The sequence below is a fragment of the Athene cunicularia genome (assembly GCF_003259725.1).
Source record: "Athene cunicularia isolate RWA chromosome 3 unlocalized genomic scaffold, athCun1 chr3_part1, whole genome shotgun sequence".
NCBI classification, from domain to species: Eukaryota; Metazoa; Chordata; class Aves; order Strigiformes; family Strigidae; genus Athene; species Athene cunicularia.
The window spans coordinates 66639456-66662605 of NW_020799097.1; the positions used below are offsets into that span (position 1 = coordinate 66639456).

At 40.8% G+C, this 23150-nt stretch overlaps 1 protein-coding gene across 1 annotated transcript in view; it reads right to left on the reverse strand.

Annotated features, from left to right (window-relative positions):
• Positions 1-2880: 2880 nt before the first annotated feature.
• TULP4 (tubby like protein 4) overlaps positions 2881-23150 on the reverse strand; it is a 148658-nt gene continuing 128388 nt past the window's right edge. Inside the window, exons 9-15 of the mRNA XM_026844548.1 lie at positions 22286-22520; positions 21657-21801; positions 20026-20170; positions 18598-18691; positions 16889-17032; positions 11781-13879; positions 2881-10057 (exon numbers count right to left, since the gene is read on the reverse strand). Coding sequence (XP_026700349.1) covers positions 9941-10057; positions 11781-13879; positions 16889-17032; positions 18598-18691; positions 20026-20170; positions 21657-21801; positions 22286-22520 — 2979 coding nt within the window. The 3' untranslated portion in view covers positions 2881-9940. The remainder of the gene's footprint in view (positions 10058-11780; positions 13880-16888; positions 17033-18597; positions 18692-20025; positions 20171-21656; positions 21802-22285; positions 22521-23150) is intronic.

Sequence of the window (23150 nt, forward strand, 5' to 3'; positions counted from 1 at the left end):
CATGAATCAGCTTAGTTCACCTGGCCAGATACTAGCTCAGAGAAACACAAAAATTAAGCAAAGCAAAAAGCAAAAAAGCACAAGGCCAAAGCAGAGCACCATGACCAGAAGCTATACTGCTGTTCCATTTTGCTGCCTCCAAACTTCACAACTAATTTAATAATTTCTGCATTTTAGTAGATGTCTCACTTTACCTGAAAACTCATCTAGAACTAAGGGAGATTTCAGCATTCCCTCAGCAGTGCTGATACTAGAAAAGGCTTTTTCATGGTTGCAGTGCAAAGCATTCAGACATCAGATTGGGAATCATCCACCTTGTCTTCATTTCCAGAAGCTGACACTCCAGGTTTAAGCTTCTTTTAGAAATGCTGGCATACAAATGGTGACACTGGTTCACAGCAAGAATCCATTTAAGCCCAGCGTTTTGTCTCCTACAATAGCCATTTGCAGATTCCTTGGGAAGAGTGAGAACAAAGCAAATTCCTATGGTATTTCCCCTAATACTCTCGCAGCTTCTATTTTCAGCTCAGGGAAATTTCAGCTCCGGTTTTAGTTTGTTAGTGAATTATTAACTTCTCATTTCAGCCGGGATAGAGTTAATTTTCCTTCTTAGTAGCTAGAATAGTGCTGTGCTTTTGATTCAGTATGGGCTCTGGTATGAGAACAATGTTGGTAATACACTGACATTTTCAATTCTTGCTAAGAGATCAAGGCCTTTCCAATTTCCCATGTCCTGCCCACGTGCCAGTGCACAAGAAGCTGGGAGGGAGCATAGGCAGAGCAATGGATCCAAATTTGCCAGTGAAATATTCCATATCATATAACGTCATGATCAGTGTATAGATGAGGGTTGGCTGGGAAGCTGGTGCTGTCACTTCGGGGATTGTAGTTTCGGGATCTTCTCTTCTCTGGGATCACTAGCTGGGAATGGGTTGGACATTGGTCACTGAGTGGTGAGCAATCTCATTGTGTATTACCTGCTTGAATTTTCTTATTTCAGTATTTTTTTAAAATAAATTTCCATTATTAAACTGCTTTTATCTCAACCTACAAGTCTCCTTACCTCTACTCCTTCAAGTCCCTTCTCCATCCCTTGGGTGGGGGAGAGTGAGTGAGCAGCTGTGTGGTGGTTGGCTGCCGGCTGGGTTTAAACCAGGACAACTTGTATCACAGCACCCTTTAGCAAAGTGGCTTTTGGCTACTCACCTCCATGAAGAACCACCTCCTTTTGTCTGATTTCCTGCCCCGCTACTATTTCACTTTATTTTCATTTTACAGTTCCTAGTTTTTCTGACGGAAAAGACAATCAACAGACAATTCCTACCCACCTTTCCACACTACTCCTATTTTAGTGGCTCTCCAGCAATCCCTTTAAAAAGGGTCTTAGCCTTTGCAGTCATTCCTTATCTAGAAGTAGATTTGTGCCTTCTGTTGCCCTTTTGTGAATCTCCTCTAGACCTCTACTTTTTCTGAGACAAAGGGGACCAGTACTACACAGTATGCGAACTGTGGCGAATTGCACTTTTATACAGTAATCCTGGATTTTCTGCTTTGCTGTCAATTATTTTCCTAATCATTACCAATATTTTAATTTCCTCTTTTGACTGCTGCTGAGCACCAATCTGATGTTTTCAGAGAGCTATCTATCAAACTCTCAAGAGGTCTCTCCTGAATATTAGAGATTCCTACAGAGACCATTACTGCAAATGTGAAGTTAGGACTGTTTTTTTCCCTGCGTATCACTTTAATTTACCCAGACTGAGTTTTACCTGCTGTTTTATTGCCAAGTTTCAAAAAGACTTTCTGAGATTCCTAATAGTTGGCCACTGCCTTTATTATTTTGAATAACTTTGTATCATCAGTAAACTCTGTAGCTCACTATTCAAACTCTTTTCAAGGCCACCAATGAATATGATGAACAGGTGAGGATCCATGCCAGGATTCTTTCATTTGTGACACAGCTGGGATGTTTATTATGCAAAATAAGATTCTTTACTACCTTTAAAAAAAATTTTCTCAGTCCCCAGAATGCTTATTTTAGCTAAAAAACAGAGAATGAACACTGGCCATCACAGCATTTTATTCTGTTGGAACACTGGCCACCACAGCATTTTATTCTGTTGTTAAAGATGACAGGACAGAGGAATCTCTCATGCTAATGTTGAAGTTTCTGGTATATCAATGACAAAATGAGAAGTACCAAAACCCCCCCAAGTAATTTCCTTAAAAAGGAAAGCAAGCAGAGGAGAAATAGCACAAGAATCGGCTGATACCCAGGCAGATAGGCATTATTACCACAAAATCTTTGCCATCCATCCTCCTATATGAATGACACAAAGTGTGATGGGCTGGTACACGCATCAGGTTGAGTGGAACTTGTGGATACAGTTACTGAAAAGAGAAACCATAACAGCATCTGGCAATTTATTATTCAGGTTGGTCCAGCACAAATTTGTCACCTGCTTTAAAAATATTTAAGGTGCTTGACAAGATGCAGAATGCAACAAAAACAAGAAGTCAGGAATTTTCTAGTCTGCAAAATTTTATTAAGCAACAGCTGGACAACTCTTACAACTCCAAATCATCAAGGAAAAATAGGGCAATCAGTCCATCTCTCAATCATGTAGACAGTAAAGAATTTGGACAAACCACATTTTTATAGGGAAACCAACAATGCTTTCTAGGCACCTCCTGCAAATTCTATTACACAAGATACATAAAAGGAGAGGCAGATCAGGGTAGTTTTTAAGTACGGTGGAAACCAGATATACCATGGTATACTGAGGAGAAAAAAAAAAGAAGAAAACTTGAGATTCCAAAAAATATATTTTAAAAACAGTATAGGCATGAAAAAGTACACAAATTGTGTACTGTATTTTCAAAAGCCTTAAGAAAAACATGCTGGGCTTGCTAGCTTAAGAATGCATGCACCTGCATGACTATATGCCTGTTAAATAAAAAAAAAAAAAAAATAAATCCAAAATCATGTTCAAAGTTATAGTACCAAAATAATGCATTTATAAACAAATGCAACTCCCCTTCTTTTTCAGGAAACACCACAGTGCCTTTTCAATCAAATGCATCCCCATGCTATTCCACAACACCATATATTGTATCTACAATAAACAACGAGATCTTGAACAGACATACCCTCCCCCAAATGCACAACACATAAAAAGAAAAGAAAGCAGTGAATGCAGAAACAGTGAAACAAAAGGCAACCAAAGGCAAAACATGTATCAAGCAAACAAAAGAAACAAAGGGAAAATTAGGAAAGTTCTGAACAAATAGCTTGAAACAACATAGGTAGGATTTACAAGCTGAGCACTATTCTGATGAAATACTTGAAACTCAGGTGTCTGCACACTGTTCAGAAATGTTTCCTTTTTATTATTACTTTAATCTTAACCCATACATAAACCATCAACTTGGCCAGTAAGATAAACCTTCCACAAATAGACAACATTTGTCAGGACTCAGAATTGCTGGATCAGATAATATTTTAAAATTCATAATAATGTAAACTGGAGGGCAAGGATTAAGAATAAACTGGCAGGCTTTAACATCATACCCTCTATTTTTTTCATTGAACGCTCTGGATAGGTATGTGTTTGTGGATAGGTTATGTGTTTGGTTTCATTCATTTAAGTCATACAAAATCATGTTGATCCTGCAGTCAGCTCTGAGTCAGCAAACCTGTGCATTTGCATAGTGCTCCACAATTAATTTTGCTTTGAAGCACAAATTTCTCATTACAGATCCATTTGCAAAATCAAAAATTGAAGGGTGAAGTTTTTATTTTTCTTAGCAAGAATTGCTTCACTGAATCTTATTTCATTATTTGGTGAATTGCTTTTGTCTTAAAAATCTAATTTTCTAGATGCAACAGCCAAACTGATACATCTTCAAAGGTATCAGGCAACACGCAAAGCTGAGTCTTTTAATCTTAAAACTTTCCTGCAGGATTCTTTTACTAGAACATTATATAAATACAAAGATAAAATAATTCACATACCCCATTGTTCACAAGTAGTAATTAATCTTATTCCTTCAAGAATGGTGCATGTAAACTCCAATCCTACAAAGAGAACCTGTGGTGCCCTACCTGCAGACTACTCCTGAGGGTAACAGACTCTAAATTGGTATTTGCTGACGGAGGATTGTGCTTGCCTTGAAGGTGAAGGGACTTGAAAATGAAAATGTTAGTCTACCAGAATTTTCCCATTTTTGTCTCCAGTATAAAACTCTCTTCTAGTGGGAAAACCATGATGCCAATCTCTAAGTAACATAAACAGCTTGCTCTCCTGTGATGGAATCCTAGAAAGGGGAATAAAAGGCAAATATCTGTCTGAATGACTACTCTGTGGCCAGGATTTTACTTCTATCATTCTTCAAAGGGGGTTATACAGAACTGTCAATATAGTTGTTGGCTAGTGTTTTATAATTTTCTTAAGTGGATATATGGGTCATATATGTAATTATTACTTTACAATCACATAGTAATGAGAAAGTACATTTTGGGTTGGATTCTACTCTTACGTATCTTGGTGCAACCATGTAGTGAGGTTAGAAGTTGGCTCTCTGAGAGCACGCCATGCAAGTGACTCATCTGTTGCTAATCTCCAAGTCAGATTTACTGGTCTGGAGTGGTTTGGGCTCTGTAGAAATGCGCAATTTCTAAACTGTTGATCTGGGAAACATGTTCTTAAAAGCTAGTGAAAACTTACTCTTAAGTCTTCTCTCCCCTTTCTCTCAATCAAATCAGTTTTTGAACATGCTGCTCTCTTCATAGGAGGATTTAAATTGTTTCTGACAGGTAACAGGGCACCAAGATAACGTAGGATCACATGCATCAGGCTGCAAAAAGCAAATGCACAGAAACTATCTGAGGCAACGATTAGACAAGCTCCAAAATTTGTTTGAAATTTCAGAGAAGATGCTAAAAAGACACATCAAGGAGCCTGGACCTACAGAAAGTCTAGGCTCAAGGCTTCAGCAAAGTCGGGTATCTTTGACACCTGTAGACCTTCATGCATCTTCATAAAAACAATGGAACAAAACTGGAGAGAAATGTGGAACTGTTTTACTTGCAGTTGCACCACTCAAAGTTTATCTGACATGAACCTGTGTGCAGATTTACTGATATTCTGACAGCCCATGGCACATATTACTGCTACCTCTGGAACTGAGTGCAAAATTACTAATGTGTTAATTTCTTTTATTTCCTCTTTCACCCCCCTCCTTCTCATAGTTTCTTAGGGTGTTGCAGAAACATTATACCGGAGAAACATGATATTCTCATCGTTTCAAGCTAAAATTTGCCACTCCATGCACGGTGCACTTCATACCAGACTTTAAGTATTAATTTTTAGACTCTGTTAGAAGCTTTATTTCAAGGATATGAGCCATATTGTTTCAAAAGAATCAGGTTTTCAGTGGGGCAGATTCTGACCTCAAATGGTCACCATGGCCACTGGCTGGCATCAGGGCTTTCTCTGCTCAAAGCTGCTGCAGCCAAACCCCACAGCAGCTTCATGCTGCTGTGGGAGCAGACCTCCAAGGCTGAGTGGAGGAACTCCTGCTCTACCAGGTTTCCGATGGAGCATCCTGAAGAGGCAAAGCTGCTGCAGGCAATGTCAGGGCTCAGCTCCATCAGCTCTGTGCAGCGCTAGCTCAGTATCAAAAGCGCTATGGCTGTGCTGGAATCAGTTGAGCCCAGCTGAAGGAGTGTTATTAGTCTGAGCAGAGGAAAATGCATCTACTACTGCCTATTTCTTGTGCCTCAGCTAGTTTATTCCAAGCTAGTTTGCTTGTATCTCTGCATTACGCCATTGCCAAACTCTACTAAACTACGCAATGAACTTCTTACAAACTGAGCCTATATCGTTATAGCCTCTTTTATCATGTGACCCACCTGATTTTATATCTCAAGAAAAAGCACTGTACTAAGAAGAGGGAAAGCAAATCAAGCCTTGTATTTTTAAAACCACTCCCAACTGAAGTATATAGTTAGAAACAAAGGAGGAAAACAGTGGAGAAGGACAGATTTCTGCAGGACCCAAAGAAGTCATGTACACTCCTCGTAGTCTACACAGTCCTCCATAGTGAACTCACTGTGTTCAGTTGCCAAAAAAATATATTTGCCTGCCTGCATTATGAAATTTTTTATACTATCCAGCAAAAACAGGTTTTCCTATATGCATTTTAACTTCTGGCAGCAAAACATACTGCTAGCAAACAATTACTTACAAAGATACTCTTTAAATATAAATAAGAAAGTGTGTATAACTCACTGATACATAGAAATAAAATAATCCCTAAATCAGTTATTTCATTACGCCAGATAAATAATATGTCTTTTGGACATTAACAGGAAATCTGCATTAAATTATCTTAAAAAAAAAAAATCACTCAAAACTCCCTAAAAAAAACAAAAAAGCCAACAAAAAACTCATAAAACCCCATGACTGTCACAATTATTGCACAACTAAAAAAAGCTTTGGAAAAAACCTCATTTAACTACTGGAAATTATTGTATGTATAAAAGAACTAGATATTTCTGAACACTTTGCTACATTCTTCCTAGAAGAACTTAGTTATCTACAGAAAACCTGGGTTTTACTAACCAAATATAAAATGTGTCTATCTTTTTTCTGAATGCAATAGTGTTCTTCAGGATTTAGGTGATTATTTGGGGGGAATTTTAAATTTGTTTCCTATGTTGTATCTCAATGAAAAATAAAGCAACTGTCACTTTCAATTGTTCTCTGTATAATTTAGGGTTCCAGTTGCATGCTCAGACATTTACATAATTCCCATTCCTTTCATTAAAACTCTATTTTTTCTCTCTCTAATGCTGGGTATTCTCTATGTCATTAAAATCCTCAGTTAAAGGGACACAAATTATTTTCAAAAAGATAAAAGATAATCTTATCCTATAGCATTTTCTGACAAGTAAACTGGAAACCAGAAATTGAATTTATTTTCCTAATTTTTTATAATTATTCCTTGTGCTTTGCTGGGGCAGAAACCAGGTCTCTTTCTATGCCAAGACTCGTTGTAGGTGCCATCAGAAGGATGCAATCGTGACCTGGCAAGTGAAACCAAATTACTAACTCTGCTACTTGTACTGGGTTTCATTTCTTTTTTCTCCATTAGCATAAAACTGCTGATAACTGGAAAAAGTTGACAAAGAATCAAGCGAAGAGGAATACTGTTCACTGGAAGGTTGAAGAAACTGCATGCAGAAGTCTTCTATTTAGATTAGATTTTGCTCAGAAAAAACATTCATGTTGTTTCCATGGTACTAACAATTTTGGCTTGAAACTACAGGTGATGTTTCTTCCAGCTGAAGATTTCTAACATGTGACTGGGTGGCCTCAGCAAACACGCAAGCAAGCCATGGTATGTTTCTTCTCTTACGGTGTTCTATGTGCGCCTGTTATACTCTGGTTAGCATAGATATTAGGGCAAGGCGAGGATTCTCATCAGCCAACTTTCCTCCTTATATATTGGAATTGGTGGACTGAGAATTCAACATGCTGTTTGTACAGCATATATAACTAAATATAGACAAAGGACTTAATAGTGCTTCCTCCACAAAAATCCAAGCGAAACAATTCCATTGATTTTTAAGGGACCAGAGCCAAATTCATGTCTGTTCCTCTGTTCCATACACACTATACCTACAGGCACTCAAAATGCTGAATAAATCATGCTTGTGAGAAAGAATACAAATAGGCCCAGAAAACTGATGGAAATTCAACAAAATTAATTAAAGCAAACAAAAATCTGCTAGATGCCAAGGAGAATGTTGTGCCTGACCACTCCCACATGCAAGCAGAAGGGGTAATACAGAGATGGTACCATCTACTTCCCCCCTCCTTCCTTCCTGTATTACTTCCTCTCTCCAAGGAAACCATCTTGCAGGTGTTTTTTCCTGGACTTACCCCGTGGGATGTTACCTATGGATGATCTGCCTTGTCATCTCCCTTGGCAACTCTCTGAAACTTCTCTCTGGCATTACTGCCTCTATGCTGTGAAGCCTCAGCAGAACAGCAGATATAAGCTCAGTGCATGTTGGGAACTTCTCCTACAGCAGGGTCTTGTGCAATATGTTCCTCTAGAACGAATCAAATGTGACACACATCTACCCTACCATTAGGATTTAAGAAAAGCAAAGAGAGAAAATCACACGTATTCATCTTAAGTTATACTGAGTTTTTCAAGAAAGAAGTTGAACTGTGAATAAGAGACAAAGACAAAGCAGCCATCGACACCTCAACCAACGTATCTTTCTCAGTGTGCCTTTCACTTCAAAAGAGTGATTTCTGAAGGAAACCTGAAGTTACATTTTGTAATCTAATGTCCAAATAATTACATGAATAGTTTTGGGTTTTGTGTATTACTGGGGAAACTACTTCCATATCAAAATATATTCTGTAGCAAAATGCAGGCAAGGAGGAAAGAGAGAAAGCAAATAAGTATGTGCACAACACATGGACAACACAGAAACTCTTCTGTGCAAGCAACCCTTCTGAAATGCTCCCCAGGTCTGCATGTACACCAGAAAGAACAGCAGAGAGTCATGCTGCGGTTATTAAGCCTTCCTCCTTAACTCTCCATGTAAACTTTGGCTTCCCACTCTTAGCTGGAGCATTATATTCTCAAACCACAGTCACAAAGACTGCTCAAGTAGCAAGGTGATAAAAGGGATGATTCTGTCCAATTTTTCCTTCCTCTTTCAACTCATTTGTTCTCCAGACAGCCATGATGTTGTTTCCTGTAATGAAATTGTTTTCTTCATGACATTGCTTCTTGTAATGCTACCCTTCTGTCTCCTTCCCAGTTCAAGCACTGATACACTGTTGTAGAACTTGATTCATACTGATTGCTAAGAAGACTGAAGACATTTGGCCTTCTCATTAACTTGAAAGACTTTGATAAAGTGTAAACACAGTTAAATGAGGAGCGTGTACAGGTGTGGCCTCAGAGGCCACACTATCTGGTCACACTATCTCTCCCAGATACAGGCCAAATCACAGAATACTGCTGATCAATATGAGCAAAGCAGCAACACTCATGATTACTTCCTCCTGTATTTTCTGTCACCTACCGAAAGATGGTTATCCCCAAGAACAAAAGAAGCAATGTTTGTAATTATTTCCTCCTCTATCTTCTGTCACCTACTGAAAGATGTTTATCCCCAATAACAGCACACAAAACAAGCAGACATCAACTTCTTTGATACACTGGGTTTTTAAACCACCCATTGGTAACAATTGTTTCTCTTCTGAATAATACATCGTTATTTATAAATTAAACATTGACCTACATAAGCTTCCTTGGAACTTGTGGCGATCAGTTATTATCAGAAATCAGAGAAGAAACACGTGTCTTCAAGTATTATAGCTTCTTTTTTTTTGCTGCTATCACTGATGTAGTAGAGTAGTAGTAGTAATAGTAGTAGTAGTACAAACTGGACCAGAAAAAAAGTTATGTTCCCTGTTTTAAAAAGAACAGCATGATATAAGGCAGTCTATCAAAAAGAGCAGTCTTTTTTAATCCCCCTATGAGCTTACATCGGCTACTGTAGCAAACACGGCAGAACCACCACAACAAGCCAAAAGCCACACTTCTCCACGTAACACTGAATGGCTCTCAACCCTTCGCTCTTTCTGAGACCCAGCACAACGCTTAAAAAGAAAAAAAAACCACCTGAAAACAAACAAACAAACAAACAAAACAGAAAACAGCCCCCCACCCTCCACCCCATGACTGATTAGAGTTAATGCCCTTCTGTTGGGCACCAAGAGACTTTTCCAGTTTTACTGCCTTCTTCACTCCCAGGCACCTCTGCACACCTAAAGCAGGCTGCCCTGACATTTTCTGGTTTGGACTTTATGAGGTTAACATTTTCCTCTCTCCAGTCTCTGCTTGTTCATTTGAGGCGTTGAGTCACATTAGCCAGAGCAACAGCAAAGGCCTGCACTGCAGAAAATGGGTACTGAAAGTCCAAAATGTAAGCATTGCCATCAATCCTTCCAAATTGCATCACCTGGGAAGCAGGGGAAGAGGAGAAGGGAAGGAAAAAGAGAACAAAGTCAGAAAAAGTGAACCACAGAAAAGGAACCAGAGAATAAAAGGAAAATGTTTTTGCTCCTTTGTACGAACATCTCACCTCCTGAGCTAATATGTACGGGGCTACTCACACAAAGAGGTATGATGCAAAAAGAGGAATAAGGGAGCTGTACTATTGGTCTGTGTAGAGTATTTGACCGCAATATTTGACTCTATCGAGTAAATTGAGCTCTAAAACATGTTAGACTGTATACAGCATTGGAGTAAGTAGATTGTCACCAATTACTTCAGCAGATGTGGGTTACACCAGCATCATGCTTCCTGCAGGAAAAAAACATTCTTTCCTCTGGAGAGATCCTATCATCAGCCCATCAGGAAAATTTTGTTTTCAAAGAAAGGAGCTTTCAGGGAAGGGGAATAACCAATCTCCTGACTGTAGTGCTTCATAGCCAGTAAGCTGTATGTTCTTGGCAGTTCTGTTTTCCTTTGCATAAACGTCACTAGCACATAATTACACTGAGAATGAATTAGCAAGGGGGCAGTGGGAGCTGTTTGAAATGTAAAGCAAGGCTAGTCAGGTTTTTTGTTGTTCTTCTACAGGGAGTACCTGAAGTTTGGCCTATTATTACTGCTTTTTCATTCTCTTCATCAGAAGCCCAGATCGAATTTGCTCTACAGTGACTTGAGCTAGAATGGAGGTTGGCTGTGCAAGCCAAGTCAGGCTTTATTCCCCCACCAACAAAACCTGTGGCTAGGTGATTTTGCACAGCTGCCCACAGGAACGTATCCACAGTTATTTAACTGAAGAAGAAAGGGGTATAAATGGCTCTGACCACTGCCTTTTTAATGAGCTGCTGTTCCAGACAAACAAAACCAAGAGACCACCACTAGTCATGCATGTTGGATATTTAAGACATCTAACTCCCAATCAGATGGAGCTGAGAGCCTTGTGTCTTTAATAAATCAAAAGTGACTTACAGAGATGGGATAGCTGGACAAGGAAATAAGTATGTCCTGAGTCTCAGTCCAGTGTCCTGCTGATTGGTACCACTTAAAAGACTGGGTTTGGTGTAGTAACATCCCAATCAGGCCAAGGTGAGAGAGCCTAAAATTAAATGTCACAGACCCCTCTACTCACAGGCAGTTCAGAAGCCACCCAGGAGCACTTTGTTCTGGGGAGGGTCAGTGCCTCCATCCTCTAGACCTAGAGGCCTGGAAACCCACAAGGGGAAGTTTTGGCATGGAGGCAACTTAACTGCCCATCCATCATCTCTGCCTTAGCCATCGCTGACTGGCTAACCTTTGTGAGAATCACAAGAAGGGAGCAGCGTTCACTCAGCTAGCTGCCACCCACAACCACCAAATGCAGCTATCGTTGGGGAGATCCGTTGTGTTTATTACAAAACCCACCTACCTTCAGCAGTAAGAGTCCATGAGACTGAAGAAGGCCCTTATTTCCATGTCTGATTGCAGTAAGACCAAACATATTTTGTACATTTACTTAACAACTGAACTTCACCCTCCCTTTTTAATGTAGACCTTTGACAGCTGGTTTTTATTAACCACGTGGCAAAGCTTTTTTTCAGAGCAGCTATCACAAGTGGGAAGCACTTGGCTGCATGAGAGACAGAGCTTATTTCTGGCACGGCTTTCCCAAACGCTAGACCCCACCCCAGCCCACGTGTGCCACCCTCTCCTACCTGTCGTCCTTCCAGCTCAATCTGGAAGTTTTTTGCCGACTCCTGGGTCACCCGCCCTCCGAAGTCCAGCTGGTAGACTTGTGTCGCCTCATTCCACAGCGGCTGCTTGTTGGCCATCACATACACAAAGCCCTGGCTCCCCAGCCTCCCGTCCTCCTTCTCGCTGGCCTTCCGGCACTTGAATTCATCCAGCTCACTGGCTGTCCTCAAACTCCTTTTGGTTTTCCAACCCTTTTTGCTGCCCTGGCTCTGGTTCATCAGTTCATCCCCACTGATAAAAAGCTCTGGCTCACTCTCCGAACTGTCCTGAAACTCATTTGTCTTGTTCAGCTTCTTGGACTTGAGCTGGTCTTTCTGGCTCTTGACCTTCTTCTTCTCCCTCCCCAGCCGAGGGCTGGATATTAGCGAATTGAAGTCGGTCAGTGTCCTTGCCTCCTTTTTGACCTTGCCCTCGGTGATAGCCTGCACGTTTCCTTCCTCAGCTCGACTGTCCAGGCGCTTCCGGCTCTTCTTGCCGAATTTGTCTGTCCTTTGAGGAACGGGGCTTTCCGTCAAGGAGAGCACCTCCTGGAAGGTGTCTGCCGTCTCCACCATTACCTCTGTGCCCACATGGCCCTGCAGCTCCGCTGGCGGAGGAGACATGACTGGCTTCTCCACCACAAGGAGCGGCTTGGGGGGCAAGGTGCCCTGGGGGTTCTGTACGGGCGGGCAGGCGCTGTAGGAGCTCCATGGGTGCAAGGCGATTGGTGGCAGCTGTAAACTAGAGCAGGCGCTACTTCCCGGATACATGGGTGGCAAAGGGCAATAGGAGAGGTTGGATGGATAACCTGGCTGAAGCACAACTGTGGGCTCCTGCTGTGCAAACTGCGTTGGAGCCAGAGCTTCTTTGGGGGAGCAGGGGGGCTGCATTCCCTGAAGGGGAGGGGCACTGTAGCTTCCTGGGTAAGGTACTCCAACCCCATAACTTGTCTGGAAAGTGGCAGTGGGACTGGTTGGAGACTTGGGGGAAACAAACGGCACTCGAGACATATCCAGATGTTGCGCTTGACCGATGATGAGGGGAGTAGGTTTTAGAGGGTTGGGCACGGAGCTCTGAGATGTCCTTTCCTGAGGAACCCATATCTCTTCACTCACCATAGGGTCCCACTGGTACGGTGGTGGCCGTTTTACACCGAGGGCAGCCTCCGTCAAAGACACGGGTACGTGCCGTATTGATTTCTCCACTGGGCAGTGCTGAGAAAGGGCCTCATCCTCCGTGAAGGCAGAGTTGATATAATCTGCTCGGTCACGGGAATTGTCAGGCGGGCTCAGCAAGCTGTAGGAGGACTGGGAGGCCAGAGGCGAAGTACTGACAGAGTGAGCAATGACAGAGCTGTGCTGGGAGCCACTCCCCGTGCTCAAATCAGGTCTCATGCCACCAATACTGGAAGTGGTGCTACTAGCATTGGCACTAGTGATGTTGCCCATACCACCAGTGCTCGCGTTGCTGCTGCCACCACTGCCACTGCTGCTGCACTGGCTGCAGGTGTACAAGGCAGTGGGTACTCTCTGCTGGTACTGTGCTGTCACAACGCTGCTCTTGGCTTTTGGGGGAAGCTGTAAGGTGGCTCTCTGACCATCCACCAGCTGAGCCATTTTCAGGGCTGCCTCTCTGCTGTTCCTCCGCAGAGTCGCATGAATGATACTGCTGTCCAGTCTCTGTGTGATGCTTCTGCCCTGGGACAGCTGGCTGGCGATGTCGGGGTAGGGCGGTGGGTCCCCAGTTGGGATGGAGTAACGGGGGACCGTGAGTCGGTTCAGGGTGGCGCTGGTGCAGGGCTGCTGCATCTTCTTCTCGGCGGCGGTGATGCGCAAGGTGGCGGAGCTGCCGGGCCCCGGCAGGGTGTAGGTGCTCTGGGCGCAGAGCATCCTGGTGCGAGGCCGGCATACCTCCTCCACGTTCCCGCTGCTGTCGAAAGTGGTTATCCGCTCATACCCTAGGGGCGTCTGGTAGTGCCCCGCTGGGTAGAGGGAGAACTCCCCCTTTTTTAGGCAGAGGTCGAGGGGTGGCTGCGGAGGCCCGGGCGGGGGTGGAAGGGCGGCGGTCGTCGCGGCGGGAATGAATCAAGCTGCAGGAGGAAGATGAAATGATGCTCCTCAGGCCTGCCCTGATCTAACAGCAGTTATGAGTTCTGACTTTGATGTTTGTTGTCATCAAAAAAAAAAAAAAAAAAAAAAAAAAAAAAAAGACCTGCACTGAAGGCACTGTATAGCGTCTAGTACAATGTACCCAGACTCTGAGCTTAGGAGAACTGGAGAATACAGACAACAGTTGGGAAAACTGTTGGGAAAGCAATAGGACAAAAGGTAATGGCCTTAAGTTGTGCCAAGGAAGGTTTAGACTGGATAATTGGAAGCATTTTTCACAGAATGGGTTGTTAGGCATTGGAATGGGCTGCCCAGGATGGTGGTGGAGTCCCCAGCCCTGGAGGTGTTTAAGAGTCGGGCTGACATAGAGCTAAGGAACTGTCAGTGTTAGGTTAATGGTTGGACTGGATGATCTTCAAGGTCTTTTCTAACCTAGATGATTCTGTGATTCGTCTCACAGGTTAGGCAACCTCCCTTCTCTCAAGGGAAGGTTATTCTCTCAAGTATAGTGGGTGACAAAGCAACCAGTAATGCAAAAAGAAGGATGATGAAACAAAGAGAGAGAGGAATATGATGGAATGAAATACTGACAAAATTTACTGACAAAAGTTCTTGAAGGATTTGTAAGGAAAGGACGTGACAAAATAGATGGGATGCCCAAAAGATTCAAGACGTGGGTACTGTAGCCAGGGCAACTTCAGTGTCAATGTTTGGACAGGCTGCAATCAGAAAGGTGAAAAGAAGCAATGTAGGAAAAGTTTCCCACATGTGGTGGTGATAAACAAAGGACAGTGAGGCAAGAAGCAAGTCTGATAATTTTAAGCAGAAGCATGGAGCTTGCTCAATTGCTTGCAGTTCCTTTTGCAAAAGTGGTGAAGGTGATTCCAACAGAAACTACCACTGAAAAGCTGGTAGGGAAATGAGGACATTGGAACCAAGCATGCGTGCCTAAGTCAGGATAAGAAGGAACAAAATATAATAATGAGAGGAAACTAAGTACTATATTAAAATCCCCAAGAATCTTGCAGATTCTTTTATTAGTTTTCCTGTACAAAAACCATGAAAAATGATAAGTTGCATCAACAAGTTTATGGGATGAAAAGAGACTAGAGTAATATCCAGGATCTTTTAAGTGTGCCAAATTCTGTGGAGACTTCTGATTTGCAAGACCAGATCAGGCAAGAGATCCATTAGTCAGGACTCCTCCAGCTACGGCCCAGTCCCCAGTTAAGTTTTAATTAAAAGTCTAGTCATCTATCTATGCCCTATATTTCTGATAGCATTAGGCTTTTATCAGTATCAGTCACAAATGTGGTAGCTGTACAGATAGGTCTGTGGCTATGCTGGCAAATTTTTATGGTAGTTCTGTTCATTCCTTTAGAAGAAGACTGACAGCTAAACTTAACTGGCCCTAAGGCAGCGTGGTTCTGTGCTCAGCTGGCAGGCCATGCTTTCATCCTGATGCCTGCAGGTTAGCAATTTATCCATCAGAGCCTGAGGTTTAATTGTTAGCTTGGCTTGAGCAGCACAGAATGTTGCTGTCATGGGTATTAAATGCCTTATCAAACAAAATGTCATTCGTTGCCATGTTGCTTAATATCTCAAAGTGTTTAAATGCAATGCTTTTTTCATTTCTCTGATAGTTTTTAATTGATTTGTTTGCATAATTTGCAAATTAAATCAATTCACTGTCCATTTGCCTTGCCAAATCTTTACTGACTACGTTAAAAAACACCCGTCCCAAGAGTACATACTCTTCAGTGAACATTTCAGTGCCCAAGAGCAGCTTTCTACTATTTTTTTTTTATCTACCATGTAATCATTATTTACACTGCAATATTTTTTACCATTAGTATATGCCACTTTTTTCCTTTATATGCAGTCTGTAAGAAAGGATATCCACAAAAATGTTTTGAAGATTTAAGTAGCTTCCATTTGCTAAGTCAGAAATGAATTTTCAGAAGAAACTAGAAAGAAAAAAGTGGACAAGAAGGTTGTTATGGAGGACAGGGTAGTATGATCCTTTTACTAGCCTTTTCAAAAAGCTCTAACAAAATTCTCTAACAGTTTTCCCTACATTTTTGTGGTGTTCACCAACCTGCAATTCTGAGTAGTATTTCAGCTCTTTTAATAATATAAAAAGAATTGATACTGCAGATCTAATCAAATTTTCAGGAAGCCATGTGAAAGCTTTATTTTTTTTTTCTTCTATTTAATTTTTGTCTTACTGTGACTTGGCAACAGGAATCCCTCACTGATGTAAAAATTCAGAAAAGGTATTATTTTACCTTCTTGCCTATTATTTCTTAATTTTATTGGCATGATTTTTTTTTTTTGGACTGGAGGAGGTCCTGTGTACTTCCAGTCCTTTCACCTGCCATATTCACATCACCTGCATGCAAGCCTTCCCTGAACTGCTTGAATCTTCTGCTACCTTACATCTCAGTGAAATGAGAAATTCTTCTTGATCCTCTTGTTTATAGACTATTTACTCTCTGTAAAGACCTCTCTGTAAGACCTGGTATTGATAAATGCCAAATGGGCATTTATCACTTCTCAAAGGGTGGCTGAGTTTTATGGGAACCTCCCCTCCAACCCAAGCCCCTATCATCAGGCTGTGTTTTGCTGCCATCGAGTCACAAGAACGACCCTTTTAGGCTTCCAACACATTACAATTCTGTCCTACAAAGATGAAGAATTCAAGGCTTTGGTCTACAGAGAATTCTTGGCAAACTAAATAGAAGATGATTGATTTTTCAATGAACCTGAAACTTAGCAGCTCTATATGGATTATATTTTCCACATATTTTAGAAAAGAATGTCCATAACACATATTAGCCTTATTCTAATTCAGTTCTACAGGACCCCATCAGACTAAGGGATTTTGATTTGTGTGTTTACCAGAGGGGGCAAGGGACACAAGTGATCTGTCCTCCATCTAGCTTAATCCACAACACGGCAGATCTCCAGCTCTTCCTTACCTGGTAAATCATCTTCATCTTCGCTGAAAACATTTGGATTAAAGACAGGCAGGTTAATGTAGTCCATTGAAATTTTCCGCACTTCTGGGAGATATATTGTCATCTGCCTGGGCTGAAGATGCAGCAAACTGGTTTTATATATTACTGGAGAAAGAGTATAACAAGAAATTACAAAAATTTGTAACACAAAGAGCATCTAAAGCTAAGAATGAACCAATTCAAAGCAGACAGAAGAGTTACATCTATTTTTATTTAATGTATTAATCAACAAATGCATATATGGGCCATTCTTAGCCAAATCACGGTGTAACACTTTGCATAAACAGGATAAAACGGATTGTTACTTTAAGCTATTTCTCTTTAAATAGAAGCAGCATCTCTGTAGTTAAATAATCTGTAGAAATAATGAATTACTTCATCTGGTATTCACATCTATTTTTGCAGAAGGAAAATAATTTTTCCATTCTACTTTTGGAACTCCACCACAGGAAGCTACCAACTTATATGACTTTAGGGGAAAACTGGAAAGCTCTCAGGAAGGAAATCTGTTGAGGGTTACTACACACAAAGAAGCCCCTCCTGTCTCAGGAAGTCCCTGGGACTCAAACCACCGGAGACTGGGAGGACATTTGAAGGAAGTGTTACCACACACTTACTCTACACTTATATCCTCCACTACATATCTGTCACTGGTAATAAAAGAATCAGAATGACCTCTGGTCTAAACCAGTAGAGTCACTCCTACACTATCTTTTGACAAACACTGCAAATGCAGATGTCAAAAATTTGTAAAAAAAAAAAAAAGTGGCTGGAACAAACCCAAGGGCTTCCATAATAGCAGCACTGGTTGTTCCCAGGGTGACAACATCCTGAGAGGACAACCTTTGCCTGGAGGCTGGGCCAGAGAAGGTCCTCTCCCCAGTATCTGGACTCCATCTCTTGTCCAACAGTAAATATAGCTACAAAAGTTATCTATTTTAACTAATTCTGCATCCAGGGCATCATTATGTAGTCCTGACCTGACTATATAATGCAACACAGGAGAAAATAAGGTTTCCAAAGAGCTTGTAAAACTCCTAATACTTGCATTAATATTTCAGTTCAGAGCTTAGTTCTGCTAGGTGGTACCCTGTTCTTTACTTAGCCTTCTTCCTTTCCACAGGACTATCTAGGGAGAAATGGCACACACACAAGAAGGTCAAGAGATTAGGCAACTGCTACTTTTAATGAAGGCTACCAATTTACTGATGCTCCAGCAAGAGAACCGTATGATAAGGCTATGCACTGACTTGAAGAATCCTGAGCATGATGCTGTAAGAGCTTTTTTAACTGACTATAAAAATCTGAGTTTAAAGAATACTTCTATTACAGTAACTTAAACACTACGATTTTTATAGTCTTCTCAAAATTTTTTCTTATTTTTGGGGAGTTTTGTTCAAATAAACGGTAAAAATAAAGGTCTGGGCTTTTAATTAATCTTTTTATTACAGCTGAGACTTTTAACATTTTATTGTTCATCTTGTTATTGTATTTATAGGTTTTAATGTCTTTTAGTTACAGTGAATTTTGTAAAATCTAATTCCTACTGTCCACACAAAATAAGTGCTTTGTTAAAGAACTCTTGATGACTTAAAAAGAAATCACAGGCATGTAACTTTATTTGTTAGAAAGAGTTTCACATGCAAAAAATCAATAGAGTTTACTTTTACCTGCACCAAGGTTAGTTGGTAGGAAAGCAGCCAAACCCACTATTTTAAATTTTGTTCCCCAGATATTAGATGTGACCTGAGCAAGGTAGTTGTGCTGCAAAGCAAAAACAAGATCATTTTCACCTAATAAAATCTGTAAAAAGCTCTAATAAAAACCTGCAGAGCAATCAAGCTATTGCAAGTAATAATACAATTTCAACTTCTCTTGGTTTTATTTTATTGAAACAGCCTGCTGTGCCTATGTAGCAACTGTTATACCCAGTCACTAAGAAGTCTCATTTTGATATCTGAACCCCATCAGAAATGATGTATACAACAGCCACACAAGCTGATTAAAGCTGTTGAAGATCTGAACGTGATGGCTGCTTAGTGTGAATAGGTCTGTTTTCAGATGCTTGCTTCTCTTGCACAACAAGAGCATGGCTATTGTGCATTTCAGAAAGTAATACACCCTGCCTGTTAGTTCTATATTTACAAATCACTTTATAGAACAATAAATAAGACAGAAATTAATTACTCATATTGACAAACATATTCTTCCTGTAGCTTCCAAAGCAGTTTCCCAAATCACTGCTTCCATGGTGATCAAATTATAGGTCTGAAAGACCAAGAGATTTTCTCAAAGGCCAAGCGCTACACTGTCAATATCAGGAGCAGGATCTAAGCCTCTGGTCTCCTGCCCTATTCAAAGGACTTTTGGTCCTATATACTGCTGCTATGTAAGTATCTTGAATGTTTCAATATAGAGGAAAAAGTGAAAAGACAGAGCAGAAAAGAACAACTGATATGAAACAAAACAAAATTAAAAGAATGCAGGCTGGTATTAATAAAATATGTAACCCAGACAGTTCTACAGCCTGCTAAGTTTCATTTACCCACAGGTCATGAACACTACAAAAAGCACAAAGTGCTAATTCCTTGCCTTCCTTCCAATTAAGGCAGTTCCATGTTCCTGATCTAGTTGAAGATGTCCCTTCCCATGGCAGGGGGGGTGGACTAGATGACCTTTAACCATTCTACGATTCTATAAATTATGAAGCAGAGAACACGTGGCTCTCTGAAGTAAGCATTTCCTTATCTCTGCAATTCTTAGCAAAGCAGAGAACTATGGTGGCACTAGGACAGCTCTGAGAAACTGAATAAGAAGCATTTTCACATACACTTTCAAACTGCCAACAACATCACCTAGAATAAAACCTCTCACATGGATTAACGCTGACAGAAGTTACTGGTGCCAGGATTTATCAAACAATGCCTGATACTCCACTGACACTTTTAAACATTAACATTGAACTGGAACATAAAATCCTCTAGTTGTTCCATTTAGCTACTATAATTTTTTTTATTGGTGATCATTTATGTATATGACAACTTGCTGCTTCTAGTAGGAGATGCATTTGGACTCAGGTCTGGTAATGTGCACAATACCTGAGTAATATCTTCTAAAGGAAACTCTCTTCGGGTTAGGCTTGGTGAACCAATAGAAGGTTTCCTTATTGGTAACCTTGGCGATCTTGATATCTCCTGTGCAGCTCGTGACATCTTTGGAGATTTGCGAGCTTCTATATTGATTCTGCATATAAAGCAATAATTAGAATCATCACCAGGCATACAAAAATGCACAAAATTCATGGTTTTGAATGTAAAGATGTTATGAAGACAACTGGTATGGTGTCCTCTAAGTGACTAATGAAGACTAATAGAGTCTACAGGATGGGAGTTATGGGTGAAATTTAAAGAGATATAAGGCCTGACACACTTGCAGTAACTTTGACTGGATGCTTTCTGGTTCATTTAACAAAGCTTACAGCAGTTCTTCCAGATACACCACATCCTCCACGAACTCATAATAAAGGTGTAGGGCTATTTCAGCTTCGAGCACAGTCTCAAGAAATGCAAACATGACACCTCAGCTGGCAGATTTCCACATTAGTACAGCAAACCAAGGTTCCACAAACTTTGTCAGTGCTCTTACTCTAAAAAGTTATTCCTACCTCCCACTGTACAAAGCGGGTCACAAATAAGAGATCAAGCACCTATAAAAGCTCACTGGCAGAAAAAATAATGAACAAAAGTTACATGTCAAAAGTACACTCTTAGAAAACCAAGGATGCAGCACAGTTGTTTTTCCTGCACCATTTCAGTTTTAGGCTCAGGAATTAATGTCAAGTTCTACTAAACTAAATGTCAAGTTCTACTAAACTAAAATTTCAGTATTTCACACATTATGTTCACATATAAAAGGCTGCAGTTGCTTTGCCTCATACTAGGGCAAGCTCATCATGTAAGGTCTTTGGAAAAGCGTCAGCTGCAGCTAGACAGCATCAGGGCCTCAACCCCATAACATGAAGATGGCAGAGAGACAACAGTGCCTATGAGAAGCATCAGACATCAGCGAGACTCTGTGCAGGTGAAGGGTCCTATGTACATAATGAATATAATGAAGAGCTGGCAGGAAAGCAACAAGATTAATAATAAGCTTATTTTGCATATCGTTACAGAAGCTTGTCAACCCAGTGCTTAGGAGGATCTGTTTGCTGAGGCTCCCTTGCAAGGTCACCACAGCAGCAGTGCCACCTACACCAGGATCTATGCCACCTATGCATGGACTTATGAATTTGAAAATACCCCCGAGGAAATAAAGGTTTTAACTAGACAAAGGACCCAAAGCACAGAGGAGATGAAAACACAGGTTGTCTGAAGGACAAAATATATCCTACAGTGGCAAGAGTTTAGATGTGGCAGATGCAATGGTGGGAGAGTTTATAAAATAATTCTTCAATACTGCTTGGGGAGAAGTGGTGCCCTGTTGTTCCCATCACCTTTTGTCCCAGAACCTTACACAAAGTCCACCTCAACATCAAGCTCTGAGATCACCCCAGAACTACACACCATAGAGGACCCTACTCCTCCAGAAGACTCCTATCTGCCCAAAGGAATTTGCTTTTAATTTTATCAATACTTATTTTTAATTTTATCAAGACAACATTTGGAAAAAAAAATAAAAGAAAAAAGAAAAACTAGGGAAGAAGAAGAAGAAATATCCAGGAAATTATTACCTGGGAAGTTTGGGTGATTTGCTAGCTCGACTGATTTTGGGAGATTTCTTTGCTGCCCAGTCATCACTCAGTTCAATATCGCTGGAGTCCGAGCAGTTACAGCTGTCAATCACAGTGGAAATCAAGCTGTTTCCATAGATTTCATCTATCAAAACAGGCCCCAGAAAATGTAAGTGCTGCTTCAGAAAACTGATATCAGTTACAACTATCAGTCATCAGAAGCATAAATCCGATCCACGGACAGCAGTTGAGATAAAACTATGCAGAGAAAATTAACTGTTCTTCAACCTGCCTAGTATAAACTCCAAATTTCCAACAGTTTGAACTCAAGTGAACATAATTCAGAGGTGAATAGCATTCAGTTGAATTTCAAAATTAAGATTAAAGAGTATTTTCTACTAATTCCCCACTATTCAAAATACAAGTTCCCTTTTGTAAAGCAGAAGACAGCATGGTATAATTTCAGAGGCTTGAGTGTAAGTCATGCTAAAGACTTTTTTTGCATCAGCAAAAATGTATCTGATGCCACCTTCCATGTTGCATATCTAGATTTTCTTTAACTCTTGAAGATTTAGTATCTGAAGTATTTCTAAATATTTTTTTTATAGAGAGCAACAATTCAATTCTACCTGCTTTTCCATCTGTTTTAGGATCCATGATGACAAACTCTGGCCGCAACTTGCTGATACGACGACCTTTCAGGATAGGCACCAGTCCCCCAAGGTATTCCAGATACAGAGTATAACATGGACCACCAACCTCTGGGTCATCTTCTGTCCGCTTCATCGTGCAGTGAAGCCGTTCGTTACCAGCTGTTGGGTAGCTGACAAAATCTCTCATATTGTTTGGGTCTGGGATAGGAGGCTTAATTAAATGAAGGGAGGAAAGAGAAAGTTTCCTATAGGTTATTGTGGTTTTTTTTAATGTGGTGACTTAATCCTAACACAGCTAACTGAATTTGAACCCAATTCTAATTTGGCAGGTCAAGATTAATACAGATTACTGCATGAGTTATGCAGGACACACATGCAAGACAGTGACTATGTATTATTTAGTTAGGTCAAAAGCAGCTGTACACAGAAACTAAAACTAGTTACATCAGGACAGCTGTACCTGTGGTTAAGAGCACTGAAAACAACAAACCTGTCTTCAAACCCCAGCTCTATCACAAGCTTCTCTTTTAACATTGGATAATGTGGTCAAGTCTAAGTCTCACAGTATCTTGTCTCTTGCTGGTCCTCCAAGTGAACTTGGCCACTCAGGTTCTCATTCCTGGTCAGTACTGGTACACGCTATGCTACTGTGCCACAATGCTGTCAGCTCTGGAAGAAGCATGTACTTCTTAGATCACTTCTAAGCACATGACCCATCTTTGTTGAGGGCCTATTTGCATGCAGTGTGGAGAAATACGAGCACAAAGCTCAGGGTGGGTTATTTTGTTCTGCTTGCCAGCACACTGTACTAATCCATGAAAAGCTTAGTCCTGAAGCAGTT